General features: G+C 41.8%; 2 protein-coding genes across 4 annotated transcripts; both read right to left on the minus strand.

Annotated features, from left to right (window-relative positions):
* Positions 1-1170: 1170 nt before the first annotated feature.
* LOC121604849 (E3 ubiquitin/ISG15 ligase TRIM25-like) lies at positions 1171-8583 on the minus strand. Its single transcript, XM_041934479.1, has 11 exons — positions 8433-8583; positions 7527-8154; positions 7305-7400; positions 6951-7184; positions 5947-6115; positions 5606-5656; positions 5231-5353; positions 4964-5044; positions 4467-4610; positions 1800-1859; positions 1171-1710 (listed from the first exon to the last, which is right to left on the minus strand). Exons 2-11 carry the CDS (start codon positions 8133-8135, stop codon positions 1178-1180), a joined length of 2100 nt encoding a protein of 699 aa, XP_041790413.1. The 5' UTR covers positions 8136-8154; positions 8433-8583; the 3' UTR covers positions 1171-1177.
* A 2314-nt stretch (positions 8584-10897) lies between these two features.
* Positions 10898-23228, minus strand: rasal3 (RAS protein activator like 3). Of its 3 annotated transcripts, none has more exons than XM_041933215.1 (19): positions 22288-23228; positions 19779-19924; positions 19506-19584; positions 18309-18376; positions 18114-18199; positions 17016-17145; positions 16772-16870; positions 16014-16685; positions 15710-15854; positions 15474-15618; positions 15092-15328; positions 14731-14932; positions 13886-13977; positions 13607-13720; positions 12794-12980; positions 12416-12526; positions 12129-12319; positions 11698-11782; positions 10898-11301 (listed from the first exon to the last, which is right to left on the minus strand). In XM_041933215.1, the coding sequence occupies exons 1-19, from the start codon at positions 22913-22915 to the stop codon at positions 11191-11193; spliced, it is 3528 nt and encodes a 1175-aa protein (XP_041789149.1). In that variant the 5' UTR covers positions 22916-23228; the 3' UTR covers positions 10898-11190. The 3 variants fall into 3 exon arrangements, with proteins under 3 accessions (XP_041789149.1, XP_041789150.1, XP_041789151.1); XM_041933216.1 differs by having other exon boundaries at positions 19779-19921; positions 22288-23227; XM_041933217.1 differs by lacking the exons at positions 19506-19584; positions 19779-19924; positions 22288-23228 and adding an exon at positions 18997-19190 and having other exon boundaries at positions 10899-11301.
* Positions 23229-27728: the final 4500 nt, after the last annotated feature.

Raw genomic sequence — 27728 nt, forward strand, 5'->3', positions numbered from 1 at the left:
TAGCGTAGCTAACAACAACAGCTAAGGACATGAGCTATGCCATGCCTTTAACTCTTGACCTTCATTTCAGTTCTAATGCTCCAACATTATCGGGTGGGGCAGAATAACCACCAGCAGCTCTTTATTCATTCTCTTGGTATAAAGCAGACCTAGCAGAAGGGTAGTTAGCAGTAAGCACTAATAGTGAGGATAATCACCGTTTCACCTGACCCATCCCAACAGCACAAAATGTCATTCAGCTGCAATTCGCACAGACAACACTGGTTTTGCCTCTTAATGTGAAAGTTCTTTTAACCTATATTGGGTATATTAAATAAATGCCTGTCTAATGTCTAATGGTGAATGAGTGAGCACAATAGTGATGGAGCCTATGGCCTGCTGATCAAAGCATTGTAATATTTATATATCTGCAGTATTATGAACTGGGTGGCAACATTCCCAAAAAAATTCTGTATTAAGTTACTACTTGTGCAAATCGAACATATCCTATTACTGCAGCTTCACATTAAATGCATTTCACTAACTTTTAATTGTATCGTATTTTACTATGAAGCAGTCACAGGAAATGCCAAGCGTTTGTTATTCAGTTACGCACTTATCGCTGTCATTCATCCAAAATGCATCTACAAAACAAGACACTGATCCTTTTCTGCGTTTTTCGACAGCAGATCAGTTTGCAATATTGACGGGAGTGATGGAAAAAGAAGGAGCAGCCACAGTGAGATGATGGATGAAGAGCTGCAGGCGACAGGCTGCACTCTCAGCAAGGTAAGTTAACCAACTCCTTTCACTGTGCCCTGCTCTCTGCAGACTCCTGCTGTACGCAGCATAAAATCAGATCACAGTTACTAACAGACCAAGTCCAATTATTGCCTGACTTCTTTGTTAATATGACAACAGTTTGTTTTGCTGCCCCAGAATTCTGGGACCCATGGTATTAAACCGAATTTGCCCTCGCCACCAGTAATTACAGGTGTTGCCGAATCAACCAGGACTGAAATCGAGATTACCACTTAACATATTTTTTACATTTTCAAATGTTTGCTGCTGATAACATTCAAGACTGGCCTTCTAAATGCTACTAGTTTTCTTTTCCATTATTAATGACAGTAATTAGAACAATGGACAACCATGTGTATGTGTGCACCCGCATTTGTCATTTATGTGCGTGCGCTCCTCAAGCCTGCATCTTGCACAAAGAAATGGATGAGCCACTTGAGAAAATCCAGAAAGCTGGATACACCGCCTCAGCAAAGGGGAACACAAAGGAGTGGAGGGGATATGCCCTGTCTGCCACGTTGTAGAACGTAGCAGTGCCCTCCTCACAATCCAACAGCACACCTACGCGCTTTGAATTGGGATTGACCAGCACGGTTTCACTGCTGTTATGCCAAGCTGACAGCTTTACGTTAAACCACTCGACACACCAGGACTGGGCGTTGCGGCCCAGTCGACTGGTAGGACCTTTGCGGTCAATGCTGCCGTAAGCCAAGCCTATGCCAATGAAGTTGTTGCTGCTCAGTCGGACTTCCCAGTAGTGGCGCCCTCTGGAGAAGCCCTTGGAGGCGAGCACCTGGGAGCAGACAGCGAAGCGTTCAGGGCAGTCTGGGTAATTTGTTGGCTCATCTGACACAGAGGCCTTAGTGTAGCCCTCGTCCAGGGCGACACGGCTGTGGGCCGTCTTTGGATCCAATGTGAGTACCGTGGCATCTGGTAGGGACAGAATAAAAAATGACCTTTCACATAATTACCACTATTACTACATGTGGGAAAGACTAAAGCTACATTCATACACTTACATTTCAGAAGTTCGCTTCTTTTCTCAGCAGATGTAATGTCTAGTGGAATGTTTGGAGTTTCTGTAGGACAAAAAAGTAATTTGTCATCAGGTTCAGCGATAACAAATGAAAGTTTTAGAAAAAAGTAAACCACCAATTATACACATAACCTGTCTACGGGGATTGGGGAGTTCATGCATGTCTGTCTTATAAAGCCTTTAGTGGCGTTTGTGCAAAGTCTGATAAAGTGCCCTGTAGCAACCAAAAACGTAATAACAGCCAATAATGTAATAACTACCAATAACGTAATAATTATGGCCATTTTAAATGTAATAAAACCAATAATGTAATAACTTGCCAATAATGTAATAAAACCTTTGAGCCAATAACGTAATAACTTTTAGCCAATAATGTAATACGTTATTACATTATTGGCTGGTTATTACGTTATTGGCCTAGTATTTAAAAACCTTTTGAAAATGTAATAACTGGTGCGGATAATGTAATAATATTATATATGACTGCAGTTCTTGGGAATAATACACTTTTTTGTGCAGTTCACTGAATTAAAATAAGTACAGTGGACAAATTTAAGATTTAGATTCTCTCTCTATCTCTCTCTCTCTTGCCTGATCTCTCTCATTATTAATATAATATTGATCAGATAAAAATGATATTTGATCCTGTAAGATCCTGTGATGTCATCCAGGTGTTTAACAGAGGGTTTAGCACAACTCTATGATATAACAGCCTATAGATCACATCCGGACTCTGTGAGGAACTGGAGCTGTTTTATAAAATATATGTTTATATTGTTGATACATATCTCATCAATTAATATCAATCTAATGTAAGATATATATATATATATATATATATATATATAGAAAAACATGAACAATAAAAATGAAACTAGACAATTCCGGCGCCGCTGAAATTTTGACAGTGGCACGAGGGGGCTGCTGGTCTTCAATAAACATGAATGAATTTTTTGGAAATGAACCATCTCTATTATCATCCAAAGTTTCCTTTTACTAACAGAGCTAACGGCGCTAACGCTAATGGCACTAACAGAGCTAATGCTAATGGAGCTAACAGAGCTAACACTAACAGAGCTAACAGCTAACGGCGCTAATAGAGCTAATGGTGCTAACATTTCTAATAGGGCTAGCAGAGCTAACGGTGCTAATGCTAACGGTGCTAATAGAGCTTACGGCATTGTGCCTGTCTATGTATATGAGGCTGTCTGTGTGTATTTAACTGTATTTGTGTGTGACTGTGTCTGTGTGTATGTATCTGTTGTTGTGTGTGACTGCGTATGTGTGTGTCTGATATATAGTTTGAGAGGGTTTTCTCAAAGCTGCGGGACTAGTTACGCGCCAAAATTCTGGCGGAAGATGAAAAATGGGAAGAAAAACGTGCGGGATAACAATAGTTCTCGCCTTCTATAGCTCTTTGAGCTTTAGAGGCGAGTGCCTCTTGCGTTGCCTCGTGTCACTAATAAAACTGGCATTACTTTTTCCAGTAGATATCCTTAACTTTGTACTGCCCAAAACTCAGGCTTTTTCATCCATTGGCTATGTTTGCCTAACAACTCCCTTATCCATGCACTAAACAGCTTATCCACTGCTGCGTCCAGCAGCCTTGTATAGCTTCATAATACTGATGGTGAAGTCATTTTCTTTGTCCAGCTCTAGGCTCTCCTCAAGTGTTTCTCTTATATAGAGGTTGGGATAAAATGCTGCCGACAGTGCCTGGAATGAGCGCGAGACTTGATTGAATGTCCCAAGCATGGACATCTTGGATTAAAGCAAACTCAATAAATTTGGAATTTGGAATGGGTAAAAATGTGCTGCCTCTTAATTAGCAACTTCAGTGACTATGAGTGTTCTGGAGATAACACTAAGCATCATCCATTTGCAAACATATGATTAGCATGGTAGAAGTTTGCATCTCAATGTAGATTAGAAACAGGCACGCAGTGCAGAACTTAAAATGTTTCACAATTGTGTTGAAGACACTGTGTGGTCATTCAGTGGCATCAACCTGAGCATAAACTAGACATATTTGACAGTGAAAATAAAAAAATAACAGTCATATATAATTTTATTACATTATCAGCACCAGTTATTACATTTTCAAAGGGTTTTTAAATACTAGGCCAATAACGTAATAATCAGCCAATAATGTAATAACGTATTACATTATTGGCAAAAAGTTATTACGTTATTGGCTCAAAGGTTTTATTACATTATTGGCAAGTTATTACATTATTGGTTTTATTACATTTAAAATGGCCAAAATTATTACGTTATTGGTAGTTATTACATTATTGGCCGTTATTACGTTTTTGGTTGCTACATGCCCCAAGAGACATCACCTGAGTCAGTGTCAGCTGGGGCTGACGACTACAAGTTTGACCTATGCCTAGCGGGCTCCTGAGCTCTGCTTGAGGCTAAAGGCTCCAGACCACATCAGCCGATACACCTGAATGTGCATGTGCACTGTCCGCGCTCCAGTTGTATTGTGGTTAATGAATGATTAAGGTTTTGACAAGGAGCAAGAATGTGTGGAATATAAAAGACATCACTGGCTGTGCTGCAGCCATTTGATATATACATTTTTAACTCTGCGTCATGAGTCTGACAACGTAGCAATGCTAAATGTTAATGTATGGTGGATATCTACCTGGCTTCCCTTTGGACTCAGCTGCAGGACTTCGGCCTCTGGGTTTGTCTTTCGCACCACACTCCAACAGGTTTTCCACTGAACTGGCTAGATTCTTCTTTGTCATATTGTCTTCGGTGGATTGGGGGGCTTTTTTGGTATTTTCTAAAGAAAAAAAACATACTATGTTTTGTAACTGCAGTGAAAGTGGAGAGCTGTTAAGTGTTATGTGACAGGTAACTGCAATCAACATGCATTAAATAAAGGAGAGTTCTTGCACCAAACAATGACCGTGTAGAGGCAGCAACACATCACATAACATCTCAGGATGACACAATACAATTCAACAGCACCAAAACTAGAACATCCAAAATGGCCCTTAAGTTATTAAACACCTCTCTCAAAAACTGAACATTATAACCTCCATCAAGGATTTATTACATTGGAACAAATAAGGTTCAGCTAGATGTACCTAACAAACTGGCAACTGATGGTTATGTTATCTTTTAGTTTCTTACTTTTAGGTTTCTTCTTTGGCTCTGCTTTGGGTTGAGGTTCTGGAGCGTGGGTGCTGAAGGGACTGGGAGCCCATTGTGGCTCTGAAACAGGAAGAGGCAAAAGAAAAAAGCTCAACTGTGAACTGTAAAATGCTTGTCAGGTTTTTTTAAAACATATAAGTTGGACAGATGATCGCACCAGATTCCTGGTAAGTTCCAGGGCTCAAAGGTGTAAATATGCAGCACCATGAAAGCAGCAGCAACTTCTATCAAAGCCTGGTGACCTACCCCGTACATACGGGGGTTGATTCCATGACAACGGATTCCATGGCTGGAAGTATGGCTGGATGGGTGGACAACCTGGACTGTGTGACCTGGGCTTTCTTCTCTGCTTTTGAGGCTGTGGCAGTGCTGAAACAGAGACGGTGAAAGGAGAAGACATTTTGCTTTAATCACATTGATAAGAGTCAGTCACGTATGTACTTGAGATGTATGAAGGTATTTTATGAAAACTTAAGCGATTCACACCACACCAGGGTGGGGGATTAATTTCTTAAATTGTGAATATCTACCAGCCACTGACAGATACATTCAAATTCACCTGCCACTCAGTTGTAAATCATTATTTTGTGACTGAAATCTACCAGCCAGAGATGAACTTACCAGATTCTGGCTGAGATCCACTACCTCCTGAGACAGGAACTGCTTTTTCATCTGCGAATGGTAAACAGACCACATTTGTAAGCATTTGGAGTTAGGCCACTCGTAGGAAAGCTGCTTTTGATATAAAGTTCATGACTAGGATTATTATATAGAGCTTTACAGTTTGCCTCTCATTCAGCTATTCACACACACACACAAACACCCATGGCAGAAAGCTACAATGAAGATCCCAGCGACACAAGAGAAAGACTGTTACCTACTCAGAATTTCACTTAGCCCACCACCACAAAGCACAGCATCAATAAAGTCAACATTTGATTTCCAGTATTTTCCACATTCACCTGCTTTAATTATGAGTGGTCTGGCCTCAACTGGCTGTTTAAGGACCTCTGTCAGATGCTCCTTCAGGGCTGCAGCAAAGGCCTGTGTTGCCATCACCTTCTTGGAGTCCAGGTTGATTCGAAGGGCATAAGGATCAAAGTTTGTGGCTGGGGGCAGGTCAAATGAAGCCTGTGAGGAGAGCAAGACAGTGTTTTCTTTGATGGAACAAAGTTTTGTTCAAAACAGTCAATATAGAGCAATTGTGGGTTTAATATGAGGTAAAAGTGTAATTTATATATCAGTGGAATGATGTAAGAATACAGTTGTTTTGCAGTGCCATGGTTGAAATACAGTATGCATCCACATGAACTTGCAGAAACAACATCTGCCTCCTCCTGATGCCTTATTTATAACACGATTAAGGTAAGACAAGGTGGATGCTCTTTCACCAACAGTGAAAACGTCTCTGGCATAAGCTGTAGAATAAAGGTGTGAGGAATTAATGAAAAATGCAGCTTGATTTGAATTAAAACAGAGCAAGAAAGCTTTTGCATGCAATATAAAAGCCAGCTAAGCCGCTGCTGAGGGGACACAGTGTACTCTGTACTCTGCATATGCACAGTTGGTTTTGTTTATTTTAAACTCACACAGCTCAGGTTATTAAAAGGCAGAGCCTGATGGGACCTGGTCCTGGTACTGTTGGAAGGTTGTTGGAAGATTGTAAGAATGTGAAGATGAGGAAATGAATTGAATTCAACACATTTTTGGCTGATTAAATTCTTATCATTATAATAGTACATGACATTGACATGCTGATGCTCTGTGTGTTTGCATGACTGCAGGCTGTGTGAAAAGGTAGGTTCACACCTTTATTTACAGGCATCTGGCAGAGCCACTGCGTCACTGCTAGGCATGCCACGTATCGTAACAGAATAAGACGGACTATTCAGAAATGCTATCAGCTTGCAAGTGAGCTGTACTGTGTGTGGGCTTTCTGAAAAACTGTCTGCCACAGCTGTCTCACCTGCAGGAAGGCCACAGTTTGGGACTGACTCAGCAGCCGGTGGATATCTTCTTTAGCTTTGCTCAAATTATCGATGTTCTCAGTGAACTTCTGCACGAGACCCTTGAGTTTGGTGTGACCAGTCTCCAGCTCGTGGCCCACTGCATTCAGAGCATCACGCTCCTCTCGGGCCAACATATCCCGCATCTGCTGGTAATCGGCCGTCAAAGCTTTCATCCTATTGGTCGCTGAGTCCTAGGGGAGGATCACGACAGCAGACATAAATACCGAATACATTACAATACAAAAACTCAGTGTTATGGATTGTTACTCAGGCTTCTTCTTCTTTCAAGGCAAGGCAATGCAGGGAGTCACCTTCAGCTTGTTCTGCATGTCGTTCATTTGAAAGATGACGCTCTGATTCTTCATGATCTTCTCGTCCAGCACACGCAACTTGCCTCTCAGGTCGGACTACAAACACGAAAGTATGACACATTCAGTTACGTCAGACAGAGACGCACACAGTTCAAAGTGAATCATGGTCCGTTTTGCACAGAGCCTTGTCTTACAAACATGGGTTACTGGCCACACACACACCTCTTTGGCGTTCCTCTGCTCCTCAGGAGACATGAAGGAGCAGCCTTTGTGGACTTGCTGCAGGCACACGCTGCAGATTGCTCTGCCATGCTGGCTGCAGAAGAACTCCATCAGCTTGTGGTGCTCCGGGCAGATGCGCTCCGACAGGTCGCCCACAGGCTCGCTCAGCTGGTGGAGACGGAAAGTTGGATTTTCCCGGTGAGGCCGCAGGTGCTCCTCGCAGAAAGAGGCCATGCAGGTGAGGCAGGTCCGGGACGCCTCTGCCTCCATGCACGTATCACAACGTATGACATCCTCTTTGACATCCTCTGTCTCGGCTTTGCTCTCCTCTACGACCAGGCTCACTTCACTCTGGCTCGACCTCAAGTTGAAGGTCTCCACGACGGTGCTGAGGACCGTGTTTTTCTTCAGCTCGGGCTTGGTGGGGAAGAGGGTCCGACACTGGGGACAGCTGTAGGAGTCCTTCCAGGTGGTGAGGAGGCAGTCCTGGCAGAAGTTGTGTCCGCAGGGGATGGTGACCGGACAGTCAAAGGTACTGAGACAAATGCTGCAGGTCAGCTCATCCTCCAGGCTCATCAGAGAGAAGTGACTCTGCTCCGTGTCGGCCATGATGACGCTTCAGATGAGGCTGCGAGGGAGAAACGAAACCTAACTTGTCAGCGCACTGAAACGAAAGTAAAGCGTTTCTCATGTCGATTCAGGTCCACAGCAAACATGCAACGTCAGTGCCGACGGGGTTCGTCTCGTGTGGCGTTTGTTGTCAGCAAAATAGCAGCGTTAAATAAAATTGTTGCCTAAATTGAAGCAAACGTATCTGAAGACGAGGGTTGACATTCATGTTTACACATTCACACATTTCAAAACATCAACAGAAAATTCAGAAAGTGAAAAAATATATATATTTACACTATAGCGTCCACAATCCCTTGAATCCTCGAGTACACAGCAAAGGACTCAGTGTAGAACTCAGCCCAACTCGGTGACGCTCGACGTTACAGTGAAGTGTCCCGGTGTTGACTGCGGGTCCGGTATCAACACTGAGAGACGAGCCTCTCTCTCTCCCTCTCTCTCTCTCTCTCTCTCCCTCTCTCTCTCTCTCTGTCTGTCTGTCTGTCTCTCTCTCCCTCTCTCTCTCCCTCTCCTCTCTCTCCCTCTCCTCTCTCTCCCTCTCCTCTCTCTCTCAGCTTCTGTCTCTCTGGCTCCCTCTGTCGGTAGCTCTCTGTATCTCTCTCTGCCTGTGAAACAGTGAATATATGGAAAGCGATCTTTAGAAGTCCATTCCTCTCAAGAAAAGAACGAAGAGATTAAACGTAATGACTATTTAAGATTTAAAGATAAAAAAACAACAGTCGTTGTTTGTCAAAATTGTGAGACAAAAGTCAAAAATAGTTACTTAATGAATCACAATTATATATTTACTGAAATATTTTTTTCTTTACTGTGTGCCTGTCTTGACTTAGTATTTTTTTTTTAAATAAAATTTTAGTTAAAGAGCTAACTTAACACGAATTGATGCTGTTGATCCTTTCTAGTGTTCATTATTATTCAGCCTTTTCTCCAGAAATCCCCAGTACCCTGCAAATAAATCAGTGAAAAATCTATATCTACATATTTATACACACTTCACTCAAAAACCAGAGGGTGTCATTATAACAGTTGTAGTTTGCAGTGTTTGTCATTGTTGTAGTGTTTGTGGCCAATTTACATCTTCCAGCGTGCAGGTGGCACCTAAACCACACATCAACCAGACTTAAACAAAACTGAGATGTTATTGAGTAGAAATTCATGCACTAGCAGTGTTATAGAGTGCTTTCTTGTGCAGCCTGAAAGTTGTGTTTACAAAATAGAAAGTTAGATAGAATCAGTATCCTAAAATGTATCCTGTATCCTGTTTTCCAGCCTTGCTCTACTGCACATTTCTTGCATCTTTTGAAGATAACAGAAGTACTCCAGCAGCACGAGCAGAGCATGATGAAGACTTCGTCACTCATTTCCAGGTAACTTATTTATTCATATTGAACATTAGATGAGTTTTCTGCATGTGTGTGCAGCGTTAGTCACAGCCAATATAGGAAAATGCAGACTTCTGAAGTATACCAGCACATGCAGACTGTTCTATGAGATGGTCTATATCGTACATTCATATCATCTCATGTGTATTATATTTAATGTATAATATTACTGTATAATTGCTATATTGTAAATGGTCATTTACATTAAAAAGTTAATGTGAATAGATTTGTGCAGGACTTCTTGCATGTTGAGTGGCTGTGCTTGGCCCTGGTGTCAGCCGGTCACTGGTGAAATGCCTGTGAGGCAGTTATTTACTCAACATGTCAGGATATAGTAATTCAGACATTTTTAAAAGTTGAAGACTGTACGTTGAGCTGACGTCTACGGTGGGATCTGAGGTTATGGAGACATTGGAGACTGCAGGTGAGGCAACATCAACGTCCGTTCAATTTTCATTTCACCCTCCTGAAGAAGTCTTCAACTTTATTTCAAAATAAAAATCTAGATTTGCAAAGCAATTGTAGATGCCAAAAAATGTAGTGGAGTATGAAGTATAGGTGCTTGAACACCAGTAAAACAAAACAGATGGTGGTTGACTTCAGAAAGAGGACACTACCACACTCACCAGTGAACATCCAGGGGCAGGACATTGTAACAGGGGATAGTTTCAAGTACCTGGGTGTTCACCTTAACAATAAACTGGACTTATCCCACAACACCAACACCTTGTACAAGAGGGGCCAGAGTCACCTCCACCCCTGCTCAGGACTTTTTATGACTCTGTGGCAGCCTCTGCTAACCTCCACACTGTCGTCTGCTGGGCCCCGGGCAGCACAGAGCAGGACAGGAAGAGACTGAACAAGCTGGTCAGGAGGGCCAGCTCTGTCCTGGGCTGCCCACTGGACTCAGTGGAGGAGGTGGGTGAGAGGAGGCTGTTGGCCAAGCTCACAGCCATCATGGACAACAACTCTCACCCACTGTGTCGGACTGTAGAGGAGCTGAGCAGCTCCTTCAGTGGCCGACTGAGACACCCTCAGTGCAGGAAGGAGCGCTACTGCAGGTCATTCATTCCCACCGCTGTCAGACTGTACAACTCCATTATATAGTTATTATGTGCAATAACCTCTGTTCTTCTCTGATTACAAACGTCCAACATCCAACCTCCCCCACCCTCCCACCCCCACCCCCCGTTGCTTTTGGAGAGCTTCTGTAAGAGTGAATTTCTCCATTGTGAGACCAATAAAGTCTGATCTAATCTTATCTAATAAAAAGCTTATAAACCTCATTTAAAGTAGGCTACAATTACCTCAAAATTATACTTAAGTAGAGTAGCTGAGTAGGCATACTTGCACCTACAATGACCCACTGCAGAATGCGCTGAGAGGTGCAGTTCTTTTATTTATCAGTGACGTTTACATGTAAAACACTTCTGTAGCTGAGATACAATAAAAGCTGAAATGCAGGCAAATCCTTTTGATTTCAAGTTCACCTCAGGCAGAGTTTGACCACTCACATCCATTTTGAATATGTTCATAAAATAAGCATACAACTGATCAGGAAACCTTAATCGTGAATTCAGGCAGTCGTTGCCACATGAACTCTATGTATGTATTTACACGAAACTGTGACACTGCAGCCTGAAAATTAGGGTTCAGTTGCTGTTGATGTGTGGCTTTGCGGGATGCTGGATGTTGTTTTGGTCACTATTGTAGGCCTCACTGAGCTGGTGAAGGTCCTTCAGCAGGCCTGCAAACTGCTCCTCCTGGTAACAAATAGAAAACAACCGTGAATACTCTTCCATTGACTCACTTATGTATGCAGTTCATCCACTGTATACTGTCAATGACAGTACTTCCAATATGTAGTAAAAACTGTAGTATTATGGAAAAGATGCACTGAACTGATGACAACAACATGAATCAAAGTCCAAAATAAGAATTAATTCATTATCTGTTCAACCACAGTTCAGGTGAAACACTGAGGGGCTACAAAAGCTACAAATAGTGACAGCTTAGCCTGTGTATAGTCATGAAGCACACAAGCATGCTCAGTGTTTGATGGTTCTGCAAAGTTTTAACTGATGTGGTTAAAAAGTGAATACTGAGGTGAAGTTTTCCTTTAACAAAGCTTGATAACTGACTTTCTTTTTTTGTCTTACCAGTACGTTCATTCGCTCTGCTGCTGCAATGGCAACACTTAGCTTCCTCTCATCTTCCTCCCGCTCCTCCTCAATCACACCCAGCCTGTGACAAACACAGATAAAAGAGGACAGCACTTGTCATTAACAAATTATATGTAAACATCAGACAATTTACCGATAATTAGGAGTAACAATCAGAACACAGCCTAGCGTGCTGCTTTTTACGCCCAATCCAAATGGAGCAGCATCAGTTTAGGCTGATCAAGTTCAGCTTCATTAATCTTTATGAGATGAATGAAGTTATAATGTGTAGAACAGTATGCAGGCTGAATACACATGCATATAAACACACACAAAATGCAGGCAAAATTAAACATATTTCATTTGAAAACTGAATACATTTACTGACAAATGGAATATGGAATTACTGTTTAACTCTGCTGTCTTACCTGAAGGTGGCACTGGCGAGCTGCTCGTCTCGAACAGCCAGCAGATTCTGCAGCTTGTTCACCTCAGCCTGCAGCATTGCATTCTGGTCCTGGCTTTGGATAATGAAGTCCTCCAGGCGCTTTGCCATGTCCAGCTCACGCTCCGTCACCTGCTCTATTCCCAGACGAAGCTCTGATAGCTCTTGAGCATGCTGGTATGTAAATTACAAATTGACATTTCATGAAATAATAATGAAATCATAGATTATAGAATGACGTCACTTTAGTGAATAGGAGGTTTGACACACCTTATCCAGCAAGCTGAACTCCTCATTCTCAGTCTTCACCTCACTTGACTCCCTGTTGTGGCTGGGTTTGATCCAGGGAACTGGTGCAGGTGTACGTTTGATACTGGCACTCTGAAACACAATGAAGGATTATCTACATGATTCCTCCTAAACACACAAAGTCATACTCTGTGTTCACATTCATGTCAAAAATATGTTTACAGTATTAGTACTGATTAAAGACAAGTTTATACATTGCAGTAAAATGCAATATTTCAAGACAGTCTACCTGAAAAAGGTGAGGTATTTATTGCAGTATTTTTGCAGTGGCATGGGTGCATTATCTGTGCAGCTCGGTCGCCAAGCCGAGCTAAGTTCACAGTTCCTCTTTCTACTCACGGTTTTCGGTGATGAGATGAGTAGCTCGTTGGCCTTGATCTCTTGTTCGTGGTCAGCTGTTGGCAGGGTTTCAGAACTTGTCTGCCTCTTCAAGGTATGTTTTGGGTGACCAGGACGTCTGTGTGGAGCACTCTGAGTTCTAGTTACTGGCTTCCTCTCTCTCATACTCCTCCGAGTCCTGACATCCCTGTTAAATGAATGAATGAGCCTATTAATCATTTAAGAGCCATATACGAAATGATGGTGTTTGAAAAATCTGCAAATCATTTTAGCAGGTTAAACAATCCTACAGTACACCTGTATTGTACACCATGTGGTATGTATATATCCTGAACTGAGTAAAGGACGTCTGTCAGTGTTGTCTATTGATTATACAAACCACAGACTTACTGTATTGCAATAAAATATGAAAATGAAGATTCTTAAGTAGTATGCTCGACAACATGTACAGTAGTTGTTCAGCTAAGATTATTTGACATTTGATTATGAGCTCTCTCCCTGACATTACCTGTGGAGCTATTCTGAGCAGCTCCAACTGTAAGGAGACCAATGGGCAGACCCACAACCTGTTGGAGGGACTACATGTGCCATCTGGCTTGGGAGTACCTCTTAATTTGCCTGGGGGACAAAGCTGGAGGTGTAGCATCTAAGGAATTGTGACCTACCTGTATGGTAGCCAGAATGAGCCTTACCAGATAAATGGGTAGATGCATCGGTGGTACGATAACTTAAGGGGCATTCGGAAATCGCCTTCATGATTATTCCACAAAGCAATATTGACTGAGCTCAGTAACAAATGTACAACTGTCATACCCATCTCGTAGGTTTTTGGAGTCCACAGGAAGCTGCTGAAGAGATGATTGGTGAGGGCTGTACTTGCCCAAGTCTTTAGGAAGAACATAAACTGGCTTGGCTTGTCCTGTTTGGCTGCAAGAAAGCGCTTGCTTCAGTAAAATGTTCAAGTTCATAACACATCAAAAGTTCTCCTTTTTATTCTGCTGTTGTAACATATGAATTTCCCCAGTGTGCGATCAATAAAATCTTATCTTGTCTTACCTTAAGTCGCTGACAAGATATAGACCTTTAACATACCTGTTAACTATGATCCGAGGTGCTTCAGGGCCCAGAGATTCGGTTATCTGGTTCAGAATCGAAGGCAGAGGATGCAGCTTGTCGATTGTGTCCTGAGGAAGAAACATTATTTAGCATACTGTTTTCATGCAGTCAGGATCGTGATACTTTGTATGGATAAAAATAATGCCATTTGGGCAAGCTGTACATGTCAGTGAGAATGTAGTCAGCTGTGCTTAACTACATCTGGAGCTAGTCTGCCAGATTGAAATGAAAATGTCTAATTGCAAACGTCCAAAACTAGCTCTATATGCAAATAACATCTGGATACTGATCACATCTTTCTGCTTCGGACTAGTTCTGTTACTTTCCGAAACTGACAATCTGACATTCAGTCTCACTTCACACAGTAATTGATCAGCAAGGTGTGCAGAGGAGAGACAGTAAGCAGGGGTCGAGCCTCTCTCTGTAGCTCTCTTCCTTTGTTCTATCGCCTCTTTCTATTACAGACACATTTTCATCCCGCCTTTGAGCTTGGCTGTTCAGAACAGCTGTAAACACTTTTGCCTTCTGATGCAGGAGACAGCATATTGTACAAACTAGTTCTTTTCTAGCATAACCAGGGCATAAGGGTTAGGGGGTACCAGCAGCCGCGCCAAAAATGATCGAGGCTGCAGCATTTCCTGTGTATGAGTGTCTCCAAAACGACCCATGGACACTGGAATATACAGTATATGCTATGATTAACAGTCTACTGGTTCAATTGTACACATGCTTAAAGTAAAAATAAAAAAAACTGAACTGTGAAAGCTGCACAAACCTGTAGAACTAACTACCAAACTGGACTTGTTGGTTGACTGTCCTACCTGGGTCCTCTGATAGATGATGTCTACCAGCAGGCCATGCAGCACAGCCAATCGTAGTGGCAGGTCTACATAGCCATCGAAGGAAGTCATTGGGATTTCGGTGTCTAAATTGGACACCATTTGTAGGAAGTTCCTCATTCCATCCCAGTGCTGCTCCAGGAATTCGTTCATGAAGAGCATATATTCCTCCTTCTCTCCAAACCTGAAAAAGAACAAGAAATTTCATTTACCTACCACTTAAGGTAAATTAAGAAAATTAAATTATTCTCATTTCTAGAATACTTGTTTTTCAGTGTGTCTAATTGTGTTTTACTCAGGTATAAATGCACATAAGTGTGTAAGCAGATATGAGACCACTCACAGGGTGAAGTTGGCCAGATTCTGGATGACTTTAGCAGTTAAGGTGAGGGTACGCAGGGTGTTTGGCTCTGGATAAGGCTGTGTCAGACCAAAAAGAGAAGGACTGAGGATTGCAGGACATAAGAAGCGAAGGAAGAGCGAAGCTGAGATGAGACGCTGGCCAATCTCAGGTCTGCCCTGGTCTTCACACAGCTCCACCCAGCTGGAAAAGATCTTGTTTAACTCTTCGGGAAAGGGTCTGAAGGGGAGAAATGTCAAGCATTAGTTCTGTGAATGTGACTTTGTCCATCTGCTCAAATACTACAACTGACCCAAACATTTAATTTGTGTTATTTTATATATTTATTATATATTTTATATTATCATGGCCACTCTTCTCTCACCCGTGGATCTTAATAATCTTTTGCACCACCTCCTCACACGCTTCCATCAAGTGCTTCTGATTGTTTGACAGTTCAGTCGCAGGACATTTACGAGGGTCAACTTCACAGTTCTCCAACGAAGCGTAAAGACGATGGATAAAGTCCCCTGCAGTTAAAAAGAAAGGATTGTTCATTGAAAACAAAGCACCAACCAATATCTTTTACAAGAAGCCACCTTTACCACTGAACTACCCTACCTAGTGTGTCAATGAGGTACTTTTGGCCAACCAGCTTCATATAATCATCTATGGCTTTAGTGGCCAGTGTGTTCTCTCTGAAGATCAGCGCCTCCCTCTCTCCAAGACGCTCCACCTCTGCACTGCCCAAATCAATGAGGAACTCCTGAGGCACACACATTCAATTAAGAAAACATATGTCAGGTTATTCTCTCTGTTGTATTTTTTAAATCAAATTATGTTTGAGTTGTGTTTTCCCACTGTGGGATTTCCAAACTTTGATGCAGTTAGATTATATGCATTTTCTGTGAGGCTCATTCTCCACCTTGGCTTTGCCAATACTCTGCAGTACATGGACCAGGGCTCCTGCCAGCTCTTCCTTCTCCTTTACATTCAGAAGTGGCTCCAGGTTTCTGCACATTTCCACATAATCCACCGTCACGTACTCGGCAAATTCTTTGTATTTCTCCATGGGCAACACTTGCAAATTCTGGAAACGGGCTTTGATGCGGAGTGAAGCCTGTGTCCCCAGCAGTTCTTTGTTACCCGCTGTGCTTGAGGCCTTGTATGGAGTGATGGGATACCACTTCTCCTGATAGGTCCTCCCCCTGATCTCATTTAGAGGTATGGCCACGCTGCCAAGTGGGTGCAGGCTGGACTCATCTCGGGAGTGACGCTTTTTCTTGGGGTCTTCCTCACGGAAGAGGTGCAGGGTGATTTGGGAGACACAGGGCAGGTTGTCTAGCTCAAAGAATTCACCCCAGAATAACTGACATCCTCCAGCCGCACCTCCGCTCCCGGCACCTCCAGAAGGCCCAGTAGAGCTGTCCCCTGCCAGGCTGGAGCGGTTAGACGGCTTGCCGACAGCTCGGCTGCTGGTGCGGGCGAACAGGGTCCCATCCAGGTGTACCTCACAGTAATAACACCGTTTGGGTGGCAGATCCTTGGCTTCATTCACCCATAGACTCAGGGAGTTCTCTGTGCGCTCAATGTTATCCTGTGAACAATGATGCATTTAGCTCTTTGTAATTGCATTTAAATTTTGCATGACACGTTTTTTTGAACAAATGGCTAATGGCTTACTTTATTGGGCTGCGCAGCCCGTCTCAGGTCTTCAATCCAACGGTCACGTTCGGCAGCTGAGGAGCAGCCAAAGCAGTGGGTGTTCTCAGAGTTTATCACCTACAAGTACATTGAAACCAACAGAATCCTGTCAGCCTTATTGGGATAGGAAGCGTCTTTTTTTGATTGAATGGAGGGCACTGCATGATGTTCCTCAAGGGGCCTGAGTGAGCATCGTAGACAGAATACAGAAGTCAAAATGTACCTCAAAGCAGTACTTCTCCCCTAAGATGGAGCTGTGGACTGGCCTGATGACAGTGCTGGTGTCTGCACTCAGGTCTAGACTCCCCACTGCACTGACTGGAATTGACACAGATTCCCGGGATCCATAGTGCCTTAAAAATGAACAGAGTAGAAAAAGTCAGCCAAACTGGAAATGATTCAAATGTGAAGTGTCAAATACCAGATTCGTCAAGGGTAATAAAATTGTCTTTAACCTTTTAGTACTCGTGGCTACAGCATTGGGACGCTAGTACTACATTTAACTTCCACAGACTGTTGGTACTATCAAAGGTTACTTGAATGTAAATATGTTATATATGATATATGTATTGATAGATTACAACCACATCTTCAGTGTAATTCTGTCAAGTTTTAAAAAAGAACAACATGTCAACGTGATGTTGATGTGAAATTTTGTACAGGTATTCAAGGTCCACAGAGGTTGTAGCCAATCCCCTGAGTTTTCCTTAAATGCCACCATGGAGTTAACATTTCTGGGGGCGGAAGGTGTCGGTTATGACATGTCTTTGCAGCTGTTGGATGGATTGCCATAAAAGTTGGTACAGATATCCAGGGCGGCCAGATGATGAAACTTGGACTTTTCTAATACCCTGACTTTTCCCTCTAAGTTTTCACTTATACGGTTAAATATGTCAGCATCAACTACAACAGTATCCATCAATCAACCTGGACTGGATTGACAGCCATGAACTATGGTATAAACAGTTATGTCTGAAGGGATTTGTTTGGTTTATGGAAGATGATATTCCCATCATCCTTGGTTGCCCATTGTGTTCTGTGCTAATTAGTGAATGTTAGCATGTTAACGTGCTAAACTAAAATGGTGAACATGGTAAACCTGCAAAACATTAGCATGTTAACATTGTCATTGTGAGCATGTTAGCATGCTGACGTCAGCCTACAGGTCAGCCTCACAGAGATGCTAGTGCGGCTGGAAACTCTTGTTCTAGAAGAAATTAGATCTAAATTCAAACTGCATGGCTGCACTTAAACCTCATATTGGGCTCGTATGGGCTTTGCTGTCTTTGCCTTCACAAACATTACAGTAAACTTTAGCCACCTGCTTCCTTTGATCAGTCCTGTTGGGTTCAGCTGGGTGTTGCTATTCCTCTTGGCTCTGTTCTCGAGACGTCGCTTGATCAGTGCCTAAGGGTGAAGAAGGCAAGCATGGTGTATGAGAGCAATTATGTATTACATCAACAGGAAATGCAGGGCTAGCAGAAAGATTATCATCGCTGGTGTGTAAAACACTCACCCTTACACCGCCATCTTGGCTCTTTGGTCGAGGGCCACCCTGTAGGCCCATGTGGTCAGGGCTACATTCTAAGTATCAGGAAAAAAATAACAGTTTGATGTCGATAAAGAACTAAAAAATGCTATTTTTGGTCAACGTATCTCAATTTTTTCAACAAAACATGCAGTGAGTATAAGCAACTATAGACAAAGATTTTTTTTTCATTAGTGTTTTTGGTCAACACTTTGTTTGTTTCTGTTTCCAGCAATCAAATATCCAAACCAGATGTTTGATAGGCAAACCCTTTTGTCAAAATTAATCTTTTTCACTGTTCCAAAACCACTGCCAGCACTCATTTCTGCACTTCCACTGAAGAAAGACTACCCTCAAAATATTAGTCAAGGATGTAAAATTAGCTAATACTTGCAGATTAAGGCAGACAGGATGTGGTTTTCAGCTGGAACTGCAGCTATCTAAAGGTTCACTCATTGTGTACAGTGTATCTCACTAGCAGACATCTCTATTATTAAAAAATCCACTTAAAGATTTACAGAGGATGAAATTAGAAAATCACATTCTGCCTTGATTTCCTCGAATTTGTCTCCTCAGCGTCACCTTCTTTAACCCTTTAGTTTTAATCTTTAAACTCAAAGATATGAATGTAAAGTCTACAAAGTAAAGTACAGATTTCCCTTTTTTTTTTGCTTACCCAAAGCCCCACCACAAACAATCCAGCGTCTAAATCCCATCATTTAGTCCAGATGTGTGCCACAGTCTGTTTTGATATCTGTCCCTTTAAGATTTTCCCTCTTCTCTTCATTAAGATATGTTGATGGTGACCTTCCACAGTGTAGCTTCAGAGCTTCTTCTGAGCAAAACACCAGATCTGAATGGAAGCAAATTCTCTCTCTCTCTCTCTCTCTCTCTCTCTCTCTCTCTCTCTCTCTCTCTCTCTCTCTCTCTCTACGATCATTTGTTGGACTGCTGGAACACCCAGCCGAGATGTTATCTTCCCCCAAAAACGCAGAGGAAGCGATTTGACAGTCACTCGCACGCATAAACATTCAGCTATTTCCTCTGTGACTGTCTGTACAATCATACTTCGTGTTGCTGTGATGTCAGTAACTGGCATGCTGGTCAGGCCTTTCCCGATGGTTTTCTTACTGTTCACTGCTTGTTCTTGCTTAATTCATACGTGTGTTTGTGTGATGTATTAACCTGCGTCGATATCTACGAGGTTCTGCATGCTGAGGTTGGACAGGCAACTGCTGACACGGTTTCGGGTCCACATCGTAGGCTGAGAAACACACACACACACCCACTTTGTCACAAAATAAAATGACTCTGAGGTCTTTAAACTGTTTGTTTGTCAGTGTCATGCTTTCACTTTGCAGTTGATTTGAATTTTTCACATTTGCTCTGTGTCTGCAGGTGTAATGGACCTTTGGTAAAACGTGAGCTGGTGATTGGTGTGTAGGTTTGTGTTGGTACCTCTTCCTCTGGAGAAATGAGAATCTGTCCATCTTCAAGGATACAGTTGCTAATGTCCCATAAGGGGACCTCCTGAGGCGGGGCCCACTGTAGTCTTGGGAGGGTACAACTGGTGGGTACACCTGATGCCAGTTCACCAACATCTGCTACACAAGCAGACGTGTGCACGCACATGAATGTACACACGTTGATATTTATCAGTGGATGGTCTACAGAGAGTTTACATGGTTATCCACACCATACAATCACAGTGTAAATAAGTAACAATATAAATTCTCTCACTCTTGGAGAAACAACTCTATAGTTGAATGGATATTGCAGGAACAGTTACAATTACAGTATGTAATTGCAGGCACATGCTGGCCCTTGTTTGTTATTTATTTTTGGTAATTATGGCTTGATGGCACTTATCTCCCATAGCACTTGGCCGCTCCTACTTGTGGAGCTGCCGCAGCTACTGATTCTATCTCTCTCTTTTCATGACACACCAGCAATAAGCTGCGCACATCCTGTCATTTCTCTGTAGTTTTTTCTTCATGTACACGTCCTCAAACATGTATTTGCATGGTTTCAGTTTTATCCTTTTTAAAAGCTTATGTAGCATAATGTTTTGCATGTTTCTTGCTTAAGTCGAGTACTCTTTTATTCTTGATTCTTTATTCTTCTCTTGAATTCCCTTTTACTGGATTCTACCTGAGGTCTAAAACAATGATAAAAACAAGACAAAAATCAAAGCAACAACATTGTACAGATTGAAAATAACAGTTAAGTAACTACAAGTAACAATTAAATAAAAAGTGGTGATTAATGTTGGAGTTTTTCTAGTATGCTATGGGAGAGATATGGGATAGATAGATAAAAAGATAACAATAAAACATCTGTTATCCTAAAAGGAAAGATAAAGTGATTATTTAATGAATGAGATTTTCTCCTTGTTTATCTCTTGCACAGTTGGATGATTGTTGCTTGCTTAAATATGGCTCTAGATTCGGATCAGTCATTTATGGGTACTTAAAAGTAAAGAATATTTACATAATTCAGTGACAAATTAATGTTTTTTTCTTTGTAGACTCGCAAACTCGGCGTGTGGGGTTTTAGTTGGATTTTGGCTTCTCTTGTAATAATGAGTTCACCTCAGTATCATACAGCACAGCTGGTTCACACAACATTTGCCATGTTCTCAGAATCTTACAGGTAAGCCTGCAGTGCTTTAGCTTTTAGTTCTTTCCCAGCAGCGCGGAAGTTTTCTGTGGGAGTGGTTTGTAAATCTTGACGCGTAGAGGTATTGGTTAGTTGTTCTTCTCTTACAGCTACATTTCATTTCTGGATAATTTCTGTGCAGTTTTTTTTTACAGCCCTTTGTAAAGTGATGGATCTGGATCATGTTCACTGTCAGGGTCTGACGGTGCTGATAAAGAAGGTCTCAATTCTGTTTAAGTCTTTTTCAGTGGGAGAGAAAAATAACCAGAGCATTTGCATATAACAGACACTTGACTTCTGTGTGAAAAAAGTGAGACCAGCAGTTGTTGACAAGCTTTTTGTCATTTGCATACATTTGAAAAATGACTGCCCACCTTAACGCCTCTACTCTGGCTTCACACATTTGCACAGAACACAATGTTTACTAGTTTAGAGTATAATACTCACACTAAATCACTAATTTTATTGATAACTCAATAAAACATGCTATTATTTACTCTTTTTTTTGATGATTTACAATTTATAATTTTGACAGAAAATATTAGTGTGTTAGGGTCAAACTGATAGCTTGAAGTCTATGCATCTTTCAATGAGAACGCTGGTAAGAAGCTTCTTGAGGTTGCTACTGACGCAGATTTGTCGTCATGCTCAGATTTGTTGTCAGGTGTGATCACACCTTCACTCCAACTTACAGGGAAAGCTCAAGCTAAAGAGGCCATCGCACTATAAGAGTTGCTTTTTGAGCTCTAATTCTAAGATTGGTTTGGCTTTCAGCTTCTGCTCGTTTTCCCAGAAGTTAAGCCCAAAGGTCTTCAATTAATTGTGACTAGTTTGGTAGATATTGTTCCATCTTTGTTCTATAAACTTTGATGCCTTTCACTTTTTATTGTCCTCCTTAAGGTTTTCTTTTTACAAGTTTGCCAGCTTGTCTCTTGCCAGCTGTGTTTTTATTACTGAGTTTGTCTAATATGATAATAGATGCTGAAAAACCCTTAACAGTAATACAGCTGTATTTAGAACGTGCCATTGTGAAAAAAAGTCACACATACCCCACCTAATGCAGTGTGTCACTGACTGATCCTACATGCAATGAAAGGAAATCATGACTGAACAACATTTTGCTACATGAAAACAAAATGTTCTTGAGTGCATCTTGTTTGTGGGGTGATTCACAGTTTACCATAATTTGATGCGTTTAAAATTCATCGATCCAATGACTGTGCTAATCTTAAACATGAAATTGGAAGACTGAGTAGGGCGGTTAAAAAGGTTTGAGTACACGTATACTATCAGATTTGCATGGCTTTACCTGGCAGTAAGTTCGGGGTGCTGCTCCGACTCTGCAGCCTGGGCCTTTTGAGCTTCTGGGACACAGTCCTCAGGTACTTTTTTAAGAGTGCCCCTCCACCTCCTTTCTGTGAGGCGTCTGCTGAGGAGACCCCTGAGGCCTCTGCAGCAGCTGATGGTGAAGCTGCCTGAGCAGGCCTTGCAGGGCTGGAGGAGGTGGACAGAGCCGCAAACAGTGACCCGGGAGGCTCGGACAGGGCCCTCCTGAAGGGGTTCTTTCTGGTCCCTCCGGTGCTTTTATCCAGCTTGGCTCCCTCCCCACCTTTCCCGCTGGACGAATTTTTGTCCCCGGGGTCCTCGCTCAGAGCCTTGCGCCAGTTTTGCATCTTGCTCCATTTGTTGGTGGAGGCCTTCTGAAACTTTTCAACTGTAGATGTGGAAGAAACTGCTCCACCTTCTTCTTCTTCTTTCAGTTCATTGAGCGTTCCCTTGGAGCCGGTATGCCATTTGTACGTGTTGAGGGGGTCGGTGGTCTCAGATGTTTGTCCTTGAGGAGGCTCCACAGAAGATTCCTTTTCCTTGTCGGGTGATCCCTGTTCCTCTGGTGGTTGTTGAGCTGCAGGCTCCAAATCTTTCTCCTCAGTACCCATTTCAGATTTTTAGGGTGTGAGACTCAAGCTTTGTCTCTCCTGTTAAGGACACATCAAATAAAATTCAAATTCAAATACCTTCATAGAAGACCTTGCCTGCTTCCCTTCTCATTTACTACTGTTGTTGTAAGTGCTCAGGATGACAAAGTAGTCTGTGCCGTTTCTGGTTCTGTCTCACTGTTTCTCTCGTTTCCTGTCTTGCATCCGTCATCCAGCCACACATGCGACCAGGTACTCTCAGTGTGGTTGCTTTGCTGCAGCTCCCAATGCATCTCACTCATGGGCTGTGTGCTTCCTCGTGAAACGGCACAGAGAAGTTCACATATTTACAAGATCTCACAATTTTATTCAGCTGTTTTTGTTTTCACTTAATACTTCCCTTCTTCGTCACTTCCTGTTCTGCTTTAATGCCCAAGGTTTTACTCCAAATGCCTCTCTGATTCGTCACTGAAATCAGCCTTTTACTGGTATAACGCCCAAACTCAAAGCAATGTACACATATGCTTTTTTCAAAGTGTAATCTGATGTAGGCCTGCTGTAGGTAGTTATCAGCCAGGACTTCACCTCACAGGAAACCTGTTCATCTGTCAGTTCTTGAGTCATTTAGCCTGTCGCAATATCAGTGTGAGAAATGTGGTTTTACATTCTGAGTTCATCTGAATAATGACGGACAAGGATACAAGCTGAATTCTACTCCGCTGTCTTCTATCATTAAAGACAAAGTGTCAATAACTAAATGACTGTTGACTCTGATAAATTAATGGGTCAAATGCAGTAACTGCTATTTCCGTTCCTGTTTTCAGAAGTCAACTAATTTGAATTACAGAAATAACCAAGAACAACATTTCTCCTGCCTGACAAAGGACCTGTAAAGGTACAGGTCTAGCACACAAACACTACCTGTGACTATTATTTAATACCATGAGCAATACAGCAGTCAGTAAGCGAAAGAGGGACAGTATCCACTTGTTATCAGGTACCTGTGGGTGTATGGACTGTTGACTGTTAAGATCGGTTTCCTGTCAAAGCGAGGCTACACTTCCTTCTGCGTTCAGTTTGTCGAACTCTGAAAACCACTTCCTGCTCTCATGCCGCTCTCTGCTCATGCACACCTGCAGGATATTTCTTTGCTCCACTGGGGTACGATCACCACCTAATGTCAGCCATTGCCCAGTGGTAAAAAAAACGTAGGCAGCAAATTTCTGATGTCCCTTCAGCGCTATACATATTGTATCTAACATCTACATATTCACATTTATAAACAGCAGCACTGTGTATGTATTTTAAAACAGCTTTTTGTGCCTTATCTGGTTCAATCTTTCAGTAACTTCAAAGTTAGCTTTAAATCTATGAACCACTCTGCAAACATTCATACATGCATACATGATTTTTTAAGAATCAGATGCATGAGGCGACTGCTTTTTGGCTCGTCTTATCGAGTCCCTCTGCTGGTTGTGTTTCTGTATTGACATGATGACATGATGCTGAAAACGTGCATAGACTCTGGAGCTGCAACGAGTGGTCAACAAATCCCTGTGGGGTGTTATGTGCTATTCATCCAGTTGTCCCTGAAGAATGCGTTTTTAAAAGCTCTCTGAGGATGGAAAACAGGGAAGAAGACACAAAAATACTTTATGCCAACAGTGCTGAAATGACATCTTCACTACTTCAGCCCGACCAAGGCCAAAACAAAGCCTGGAAGTTGCTGGTTTGAAGTGTAACAACTCAGGAAAGCTGACACGCTAAATTAAAGAGGAGGAAGGAGAAACACATCACGCTGTGTTGCTCTTTGACTGCTGACATGTGGAAGATGTATTAGACAACATGTCACTAAAGAATTCATTCTCCAAAGGTTTCATTCAAGATGATTTCAGACTTGTTCAAGCGACAGACAGACCTGACCCAGAAGATCCAGACTCCACATCTACCAACAAACAATACATATGAACTCTAAAAATCAACATATCTCCAAACTTTAATCATCCATTCAAATATGCAAACCTAGATCTTCCTCCGTTCCTCCCACAAGCTCAATTAATCTGAGCTTGTGGGAGGAACAGAGCTAGTGCAAAAAACTCTCTAAAATATACAGAATAACATCACAGTCTGACAAAACGCTTCTCATACATCAATGAAATGGGAACAAGATCTATCTGTCACTCCTGATGTCATGCCCTCCACCTCTGGCACCATCTAGTGGCAGTACCTCTCCCTCCCTTCTTTCCCTGGCAGTGTGAGCATGACTGCCACTCTGGTGGAGGGCAGGTGCAGCTCATCCTAATCACCAGATTGGTTCCAGCTGCGGCGGGGAGTGGTCTCCTCATTTGAAGCATTCACCAGCCCATATAAAAGACTCCAGGGGCCTGTTGCACAAAACTAGGATAAGGGATTAATCCAGGATATGTTGGTTATCCTGGATCAACTTATCCTTGATCTGGTTGCACAAAAGTGGGATAAGGGGAAATGGGATATGTTTTGACATAAGTTACCATGGAGATTTATTCTGTGGAGCTAGCCTGCTCCAGACCAGGCTAAATTCCAGGATCTATTTAATCTCATCCCTTATCTCAGTCAGCAGTTACTACAAATGGAAACCAATATTTATTCCACCTCCCACTACACATTCTTATCACATTCAACGAGACCCACTGTCATTATTTAAACATTTGTGATCATTAATTGCAATCATATATTATATATATATATGCAAATACTATACTATGCATACTATGCAAATAATGTATAAAGCTAAGAATAACTTACTGCCAGGTAATGTTCAGAAATTGTTTTGTGATAGAGAGGGATGTTATAAATTAAGGGGTGAGTTAAATTTTAAGATTCTTAAAGTGCACACTACATTGAAAGTTTTTGTGTTACGATCTGTGGAGTAAAACTATGGAACAAATTGTGTGTAGAGATAAAACAAATATCTAACATAAGTCAGTTTAAAAAAAGGTATAAAGAATTGATTCTTGTGAGATATAGTAATGACTAATAGGTATTTGGGTGTGTTTGTGAATCACAACACTTTGTTCTACACATAATGTAACTGTCAATGTCTGCATACTGTGCACGTTATTTATCGGTAATTGCTGAATATATGGATCATGTATGGGTTGAGGATGAATCAGGATGTTTCAGTCATGAGTTTTTTGATAAAAATGTAATACTTAAGGGGTAGGGTTTCATAAATTTACACTTCTTCTTACTCCCTTTCACTCATGTAATCTGAGATCAACATGAATTGAAGAGGGTGACACCTTTTTTTTTCTTTATTTTTTTATCACTTTTTGTCTGTTTGCTTTGTTTTTTTCATTACATGTTCGAAATAAAGGAATCACTATACACATCATACAGTAACATGATGACATGTTGTTCCTTTATTGAATAGAATGAATCAAAGCAAGTAATCCATCAGTTCCTTTCATAAGTAAGGTCACACAGTGCTCTACAAGATAGAAAGCACAGAATCAAAGCATATTATTCATCACAAGAATAAATACACATTCTCAAAGGTCTGTATTTAAAACACCCTGCATGTCTGCACACTGGAATAAATGCAGGACAAATCCATACTTAACAAATGAACAGACAAATGTCAGGCCTGTACACACAGTACACAGCACAATAGGCCAAATGAATAGCTATCTGCTATTGCAGGACATATTCAACTTAAATGTACAGAATGCACTTTAACTGAAATAATTTAAAACATATTGGTCTCTGATCAGCCGACCACTGTTGTCATCTGGGGGCACTCTGGGGGCCCTCTCCTTCCTCAGACAGGCCACAGTAATATTGCATGCTCTGTCTGGACCGACCCTCAGATGGTGCAGACATTGGAAGCGAGCCCATGAGGGAGATTTTGTGAACAGGAAATCCTTTCACAGCATTAATGTTCAGGTGAACATGACTTTATGACGTTAATGAACACTGTACATTGCTTGTGATGTGCATTGATTGGTTTAATAGTCTACATCTTATAATTTCAGATGGTCTGCAATGCTGACTACCTGATCAGTAATGTTGTGGCAAAGTGGCCTGGCTCAGTCCATGATTCCTGAATCATTCGGTCCTCTGCAGTCTATCGGCGCCTGTCACAAAGTGAGCCACATGACCTTGATTAACAGCCACTTTTAACATCAAGGTTGTGTCAAGAATGTCCCTCTATTGATGACATTTTGCATTTGCAGGTGAATTCTCTGGTGTGCTGCTGGGGGAAAGAGGGTATGCCTGTGAGCCTTTTTGCCAAACACCTTACACAGAGCCTCAGGGAGCACAGCAGGCACCAGGACAAGGGCTTGGATCGAGATGACCTTTGGCCTCCTGAAGGCATGCTTCCAATGTCTGCACCATCTGAGAATACTTTTTACCCGACTACATTTGTCTGACAGCTTAAGTTACTTGTAACTTTCAGATTACATTTTTCATACCATTCCTGTCCAGTGAAAACCATAGATCTCCAACTTTTTTGATCAACTGAAGAAATGAGTGTTCCTTTATGGGTTAAGAAAACTTTCCTAATTCAGAAACTCAACTATTTAAAAACTCTTTTGGATTAGTTAGAAATTGCATCATCACAAAGCTGAAAACAGGCTGTTTTGTAAAAAGCTGACTTTTTAGACATACGTGGTTCTCACATGACGGCTACAAACAGAGGACAATCTTCAAGAATATGATGCTTTGCTGCAGATTAAACTACCAGCAGTAATGGTATTACAGAGAGTATTTATGCCATGAGATAACCTGTAAATGCTTTATTTCTGTCTGATTGCAGATTGTCATTGCTGGTGCTTCATAATAAAATGCTGAA

Source organism: Chelmon rostratus, chromosome 3 (assembly GCF_017976325.1).
Source record: "Chelmon rostratus isolate fCheRos1 chromosome 3, fCheRos1.pri, whole genome shotgun sequence".
In the NCBI taxonomy this organism is placed as follows: Eukaryota; Metazoa; Chordata; class Actinopteri; order Chaetodontiformes; family Chaetodontidae; genus Chelmon; species Chelmon rostratus.

Coding starts and splice junctions, on each gene's coding strand:
- LOC121604849 (XM_041934479.1), bottom strand. CDS start 8,135: ATGGCCGACACGGAGCAGAGTCACTTCTCTCTGATGAGCCTGGAGGAT. Junction 7,401..7,526: donor AGCAGAGGAACGCCAAAGAG/GTGTGTGTGTGG, acceptor TCGTGTTTGTAG/TCCGACCTGAGAGGCAAGTT. Junction 1,860..4,466: donor TGAGTCCAAAGGGAAGCCAG/GTAGATATCCAC, acceptor TTTGTCCTACAG/AAACTCCAAACATTCCACTA.
- rasal3 (XM_041933215.1), bottom strand. CDS start 22,915: ATGGGTACTGAGGAGAAAGATTTGGAGCCTGCAGCTCAACAACCACCA. Junction 18,200..18,308: donor GCCAAGATGGCGGTGTAAGG/GTGAGTGTTTTA, acceptor CTTCACCCTTAG/GCACTGATCAAGCGACGTCT. Junction 16,871..17,015: donor GGGAGAAGTACTGCTTTGAG/GTACATTTTGAC, acceptor ATGTACTTGTAG/GTGATAAACTCTGAGAACAC.